Source organism: Dipteris shenzhenensis, chromosome 19 (assembly GCF_047967505.1).
Source record: "Dipteris shenzhenensis isolate YYH24624 ecotype China chromosome 19, Dip_SZ_1.0, whole genome shotgun sequence".
Classification (NCBI taxonomy): Eukaryota; Viridiplantae; Streptophyta; class Polypodiopsida; order Gleicheniales; family Dipteridaceae; genus Dipteris; species Dipteris shenzhenensis.
Genome location: NC_141614.1, coordinates 50143104 through 50150523, shown reverse-complemented (window position 1 = coordinate 50150523; position 7420 = coordinate 50143104). Strand labels below are relative to the sequence as shown.

Here is a 7420-nt window from a genome sequence, read left to right as displayed (position 1 = left end):
ACTGGACACATATGGCATGTCGATATGGCCCTTGCCCCTAAAGGCCTGGACCCCTCAAGTGCCATATCAACATGAATCGAGGGTTCCCTCAAGGGAAAATGGTGCAAACTAGCTAACTGCATACTACCTTACTGCATAGTAGTTGGATAGCTACAAACTAAGCCAGTTGAAAACTAAGCTAGCTGGATAGTAGTTGGATAGATGCAAAATAAGCTCGTTGCAAACTAATTATCCGCAAACTAGTTAACTACAAACAAAAAAAAAAACTTGTCTATGAACTAGTGACATGTGGGACTACTTGACTATTCAATGGGCTAGCAAGCTTCAAACAAGATATCTGGAAACTAGCTAGCTGCATACTAGTTGGATAGCTACAAACTAGCCACCTATGAACAAGCTGGTTGCAAAGTAGATATCTACAGGGACTAGTTTGTTGTCAATATACTATTTACATGTGCATTAGTGTTTTGTAGTAGCATAACTAGGTGTTTGTACATTCCTATTGACTAATTGTGTGATTGGTGTTTATACAAGTTCAGCTCTTTCTCAAGTATAGAAAAGAGTTTCCAAATGTGCAAACACAACAATGTTCTTTTGAGTGCTTGAAACATTTTTTTGTACAAAATATGAAGGATAGATACACATGTTTTTGTATTCAACATATTCAAATGCTATATCTAAAGGAGACTGTTAGCCAAAGGCGATAGGCCAATGCTGGGTTTCATGGGAAAACCTATTATTGCACGTGCGATACATGCAAAAGTAATGATGAACAGCCTGGTTGCTCTACCTCATAGAAGCAAAAACTCTGTGTTTCAACATCATGCAAATATGTGGTATGTGAGAAGCATGGGAGATCCACATACAATAATTTAAAATGCATCTTGGGACAGTGCCGTAATTGTGGACCAACTAGAGTGCAACGGTGTTCATGTGAAATGGTAGAAGAAGGTCATTCCAGTACAAGTAATTTAAGACATTCATGTGGAGTTGAAGGGAAAATGCCAAAAGAAGACTAGCCAAGACAAGGAGATTCCTGACGTAGAAACAAAGAAAAGAAGGTTCTTGCAATCAAGAAGATGAGTTACTTCACATGTTATAGTTATTCAATATCCATGTCTAGATTCTTTAAAGAACAGATAACAATGGGCCGAGGCAGACTTGTTTGCAGAGTGCAAGTCTCTTCAAGAGAAGCTGGATGGAAGGAACGCGGTATACAAAGAAATGCTCCAAAACTACTCCCATCCGTAGCAAGCCCACACCGAGCTGAAGATGAACTTTGGTGATCTACAATGCAAGGTGGATACATTCAAATCACTTGCTACCAAGTCCAGAATTGAGGTGGTGGCCCTTGTAGGAAAGAACATGTAGCTACAACATGCCCTGTAGCATGCAACAGAAGGCCACCAAAGCTCGACAGCAGTAGGGAACTCAAACTCAGATCGAGGTCTTGGAAAAAGAGAATGCACGACTAAGGCATGTTGCTATGAAAAATGAGGACCTGAATGAGAGGCATGTGCGATTACAAGCTCAGCTAAATCGCCATAGCCAACTCCAACAACTAGCAGAACTGAAAGGTTTAAAAACTCACAATTGGGCCTGTGCCGTGGAAGATAATCTGGATAATCATGCATCACAAGTTCATTTTGCATATATACATGCTCAATTAGTATTTCCTTAATACCTTTCTTACCATTTATTGTTCTAACCCTGCCTTTCTAAGAGGCCAAAAATATATTATTTGACCTTGGTTTTTTCCTCCTTGTTGGCTGCATTAGCACCCAACTGCCTTTCAACACAACCATCTTTTGCTAGCGACCATCTGCATTCACCCTATTATTTTATATTTCCTTAATCACAAAAATTTTTGCATGATTTACGTTCATGAATATCACTTTCACAAAATCATGCATGTAATGATGACAAAACTTGCCAATCTAAAAACACAAGAAATCAGCTAAATATGACGACAAAAGGACAATTACTATCAGTCATCAGCCACAATATAGACAATAATAGGCAACAAACCGAAGGGAAAGCTCATATTACTCGCGGTAATAATAAAAATACAAGAGGTCAGATTTGGCGCAAATTAGCTTGCCAGTAAGATGAATATTACTAGCGATACTAGCAATCCTTCCACTGGTATTTATGCATTAACTGCTGGTAATGTTCTACTCACCATGGGCATTTGGATAAATATTGATGGATAATTATTGCCACTTCAATATATGTACCCCATCGATTTAGTTTTAATTACTTTTGATTTGAGAGTTAGTTCTCCTCTCCTTTAGTTTGCCCCATGCTAGGGCTTGGCCCACAAAGTATCCTTGGCCCTTGCACTCACAAGGCACAAGAACAACGAGGGACCACTACTAGGGTTAGGTCCTTAGACTCTGTCGAGTTTTTTTGGGGGTTCTTTTTCATGCATTGTATTTTCTAGAACACATGTTGCACTTTATGTGCAGATATTGTATCAAAATTTCACTTCCACACAGTTTTTTCTTTACTCTTCTACCTTTGATTGCATATGATGGAAGGTCCACTAGCATTGAGTGCAAGCATTCGTGAACATTGAAGCTAACCCAAGCTCGTTAATTAGGTGCTTCAAGAGCAATTGTTAGAGCAAATAATAGCTGAGCATAAAATAAGTTTCCATATAAAGATTATACAAGACACAAGGGCAAAAGCTTGAATAGGATGCCCTAAACAATGAGTTTGCCATCGTGGTGGATTAGGAGTCAGAGGCATTTATTTGGTTTAGCTCACAAATCGGCAATGTGCAGGTATGGTTTAAGGACGTGTGTGCTAAAAGTTCATCAGTTGCCATGCATCTTTGATAGGATGCTGATCACAAAGGTCAAGTCCTACTATTGGATAAGAAGAACCACATGATTGAGAGATGGGAGAAGAGATCATCATTGAGATATGGAATTGCAAAGGAGCAAGCTAAGTAAGATGTCCCCACGATATTGAAAAATCACTATTACCTCCATAAGTAGTTAGAGGAGAGAGACATTCAATTTTAATAGCCAAAGTGCTTTGAGGTACTACACAAGGGCTCTAGCAACAACGAGCTAGTCACATAGGAAATGTGACTTTCGCAACATATATTACAGAACAAGAGAACTTTTAGGGAGAGCAAATTGGGTTGGAACCTATGGAAGCGTGTTTCGAGTCTATCCAATAGGTTGCCTGGGATTCAATGAACAAAGGTGGTACGCTGGCAAGCAATACAAGGATAGTGATGGAATGCATAGATGAGAATCATAAAGAGAGGGGGCAATGGAAGTACTGTGCCCAGTTCTTGTGAGAGTTATTCGACAACCAAAGAAGAGCCTTTGTGTACCATCACACCATATTTCAATGGTGAATTTTCCCTCTAGCTGCCATATAATGAAGGGTCTTTCATTACATTGATACACGCTTGAAGGGAGGAGCAAAGAGTCTTGCTCTCCTGCAAAGACTAGCCCAATTGCATCATACCCAATGGTTTCATACAAACTAGCAACATCTTGCTTAATTTTATGGCCAGCAAAGAGTGCATGTCGTGTTAGAATCATTGATTGAGTCATGACACAAGATATCACAGAGGAGCTAGAAGAGCTTTTAAAAAAATGAAGCGATTGCAGGATGAGAGTTTGGTTGCGAGCAAGAACATGCTCGAAAACATTGGCTCATACCAAAGTTGTATGTTTTTGCAAGAAAAGAGAGATATAGTCCAAAATTTGACACTTATGCCCTTTGTTGGATTATTAAGGAAATGGTGAAGTTACTATTGGATGCCTATATGCATTGGACTTTGAACCTTCGCATGCGTCACAATCACTTGTGGAATTAATTGGGAGACACATTGGCGACAAAATGATGGCAGATGGCCCATTGGAGAGGCTTACACATGACCATGCCATGCAAGAACTCCGAGTGTTTGGTTATGATGGGGATTTGGCTATGCGTCCTTTTTAAAGAGATGAATCTAGAAGACTATTTCTTGTACATACATTTGTTACGATGGTATAATGAAATCAGATTTTGAGCCTCATTTGTAAGCCTCTTGAGTCTACTTTCCTACAATTTGTAAATGTTGTGTAGTAGTATCATGCATCATTATGCATACCAAATCTATAAAAGTGGCACCAAAAGTTTAAACGCATAAACATGCATACAATACAATCTCTCCAAAGAAAATGACACCCCACATGAATATGAAGGCAAGTTGCACCATATTCCCAATCCAAAAACTCTAGAAAGAATAACCTCTTAGAAATCTTGTTGTAGTGGATTGTGCAACCTTGTCTATTCACACGTGGGGATGTTTAGAGGGGTGTGAGTTGTAGATTGGCATCACGTAGGCTGTTTGAATCCACGAAATTTTGGTGGATTTGTTTGGGCACTCCAAGTGCGCCTACGATGCCACACATGCCGGCCTTGGGGACAATGCACCCAGCCAATAGAAACGATCCACGTGGAGATCATGCCATCACGTCGACGGCTGCCCCTCTCACACGCTCATGGCAAGGCCCCCCCCCTCCTAAAAAGCATAAAGCTGGCGATGACATGGAAAAGGAGAAAAGCGCTAAATATGGGGAATTTGAAAACCAACTTGGGCTAGGGCAGTTTACGAGTGGGAAAGGAGGACTCACAGTTTATGGCCCGGAATGTGCGAGTGCGAGGCTTCTTGCAAAATCCCGCCCTTGCAAGTGTGCCAGTTTGAGCGGGGCGGAAGGGAGGCCTCTCTTGCTGCTTCGAATTAGGGTTCTTCTGCTCTCTAGGTAATGCCAAACGCACCAGAAATCGTCTTCTTCTTCCTCATTGCTTCAAAGAATTTTGCTTTATCCCATCTGCTTTGTGTTTTTTCTCTCGTTCCAGCCGGATTTTCCCTGCAATTTTACCGGCTTGGCTTCTTTGCCTCGAATTACAGCTGATAATTTCCGTCTTCCTGTTTTGTAAGAATAGCCTTCGTGGTTCAGATGGTTCAGTGTGTTATAAGTCGCCTAGGTAGCTTTTTTGGGCTTTTTTTGCTCCAAAAAGTTTGGATTTGACGCTTTCAGTGCTTCATTTCGTCCTGTTGCTCTTCGTCCTGCAAGAATCCTGGCATTTGCATAAAGAGCGGGTACTACGCCGCCTAAATAGCTTATTAACTTCTTTTGCGTAGTTGCATCGAACTTCAGACGCTGAATTTCGCCCTGTTCTTCATTTGCAAGAGTAATTGCCCTGGCATTTTCAGGATGGAGTGAGTGATACGTGTTCTATGGAACCAAAATGATTTCTGCTGGCTTACTTTTGTCCGTGGCCTTTGAGGGCGTGTCGACCGTGACGAATCATTTTGGTTCCTGCTCTAAGTGCTGGCTTATTTTGTCCGTGGCCTTCGAGGGCGTGACGAGTATTTGTGTTATAGTAAACTGGGGTTTTGAATTGACTACTTCTTGTGGCAGCTTTAGCTCTTGCGTGGACGGTAATTCATGGCCATTCCTGACATGCAAATGCTGGAACGTGATTATTCTATGCGTCGCAACCAGACGGGCTTTGAAAACGCAAGCGCTGCGCTTCTTCGCACCTTTGTGGAATCCTTGCTATCAGAGATTTGTCGCAGGACGTTACTAGCATCAGTGCACGTTTTCTCCAAGCTTGCCGTGGATTGTGAATTTACGAGAACAAACGCGCTTACAAGGCCCCGCACGGATCACTTCAAGGTGATTTTTTTTTGGGAAGGTGCAAGAGGATTTTTTTTGGGAAAAGGGATTTGAAGATGAAATGCAACTTCAAGGTGATTTTTTTTTGAAGGTGTAAGAGAATTCTTTTGGGAAAAAAGGGATTTGAAGATGAAATTCAGTAAGTGCTTGTGCTACAGCTTCACATTTGTAAATAAACAACGAAAATTGTCTCTAACGGAAGACAACTCGCGAAGATTTATTTTCCATTTGATTCCATTTACCACTTTTGTTAGCACTGCCGTCCACTTTTGTTAACAAGTTGAAGGCTCATAATCATTCATAAGACCTGCATTAGATTCTCTCTCTGTGCCTTGAATCCCCCCGTATCTGTAGAACTGTTGGCTTCCCTTCTGTGGATCTCACTGCCTCTGCTGCAGCCAATTTCCAGCTCTCTCTCTCTCTCTCTCTCTCTCTCATACCACAAGGTGAACCAGTTCATTCGAGAGGACCTCCTACAACTACACACTTTAGGATCTGGTTGGAGCCGAGGGAGCTTCCAGTGAAGCTCAACTTCTACAAGGATCATTGCCTCCACTTCTCGGAGGAGGGTTTCATAATCCCCCTAGAGTACTCGCAGATCCATCTACGGCAGTCATTGAGGATCACCATCGGGCAGTTGCGAGTGTCATCACATTGACTCCGTATCGAGAGTGGACGAGGTGAGGGGATTCCCAGGGAGGGACGCATATGCATGCCATGTGATCGACAGGAGATCGAGTCAGAGGAGCACTTCGTCAGTTGCCTCGTGCACTATGAGATCCGTGGCCGATATCACTGCCTCTTGAGAAACGGTTTTGGGCCCCTCACCAGGCTCCTTACATACCTAGACCAGAGGTGTCTTGCTGCCTTCCTTCATGAGGCACTTTGGCATAGAGAGCTACTACTCCAGGTGCAGAGATAGGCTTTCGACACACAGTCCGATCACTCTCAGAGTAGGATTATTGACTTTTTCCATTCAGGTTGTATGGACCATACAGCCCCTGCCGGAAGACGCAGCAGAGACCTTGAGTCCGAGACACGCCACACTCGACAGCAAACGGACACATAGATTACACTTGGTGACCTCCCCTCCTTGTTCAGACCTGGAGCACGGCCCACAAGAGTTACAGTAGCTTTGGTTAGGAGCAGGGTCATCGCTAGGAGACTGAAACGGACTACACCCATAGACAGCCGCTAGTGCTCCATCACGAGCTACACATCATCATGATCTCGCCCTTCCCCCGAGTCCCCCTTGACACCTACACCATCATGAAGTCACATTGTACTTATGAGGATGATGTTGATGACATCACTGATGCTCTATGACTACGTATTTTTAGGACTTAGCATTCGGCATGGGTGATGATGATCACTTAGTAGCTCCACCCTTCTGCTTGTTTGTAAGGTTTTTATTAGTCTTGTACACCTATCAGTCTTTCGTAGACTTTAATAAACTTTCTTTCTTTCTTTTTTTCTTCCTCCCTCTCTCCCTCCCTCCCTCCCTCCCCCTCTCTCTCTCTCTCTCTCTCTCTCTCTCTCTCTCTACCTGTGTCTTATGCTATTTTCTTTGATTCCCCATCCTCATGTCCCTATGCTTTCTTCATCTGGGGTCTTATAGGGGAGACACTGAACGATCTACTCCAATGCCCAACCCATATCCTACCTTGATCTACCCCGATCATTGACCTTTTCCTCCTAATATGGGGGATCGCAGGTGGGACACCTGT

The 7420-nt window shown here is 42.7% G+C and overlaps 1 protein-coding gene across 2 annotated transcripts in view; it reads left to right on the top strand.

Annotated features, from left to right (window-relative positions):
* Window positions 1–4617: 4617 nt before the first annotated feature.
* Window positions 4618–7420, top strand: part of LOC147890597 (uncharacterized) — a 33024-nt gene continuing 30221 nt past the window's right edge. Inside the window, exons 1-2 of one of the 2 annotated variants that reach the window (XM_087390479.1) lie at window positions 4618–4772; window positions 5436–5693. In XM_087390479.1, the coding sequence (XP_087246605.1) occupies window positions 5463–5693 (231 nt within the window). In that variant the 5' untranslated portion in view covers window positions 4618–4772; window positions 5436–5462. Of the gene's footprint in view, window positions 4773–5043; window positions 5114–5435; window positions 5694–7420 lie in introns of those variants that run through there. The other variant, XM_087390481.1, reaches the window with a different exon arrangement.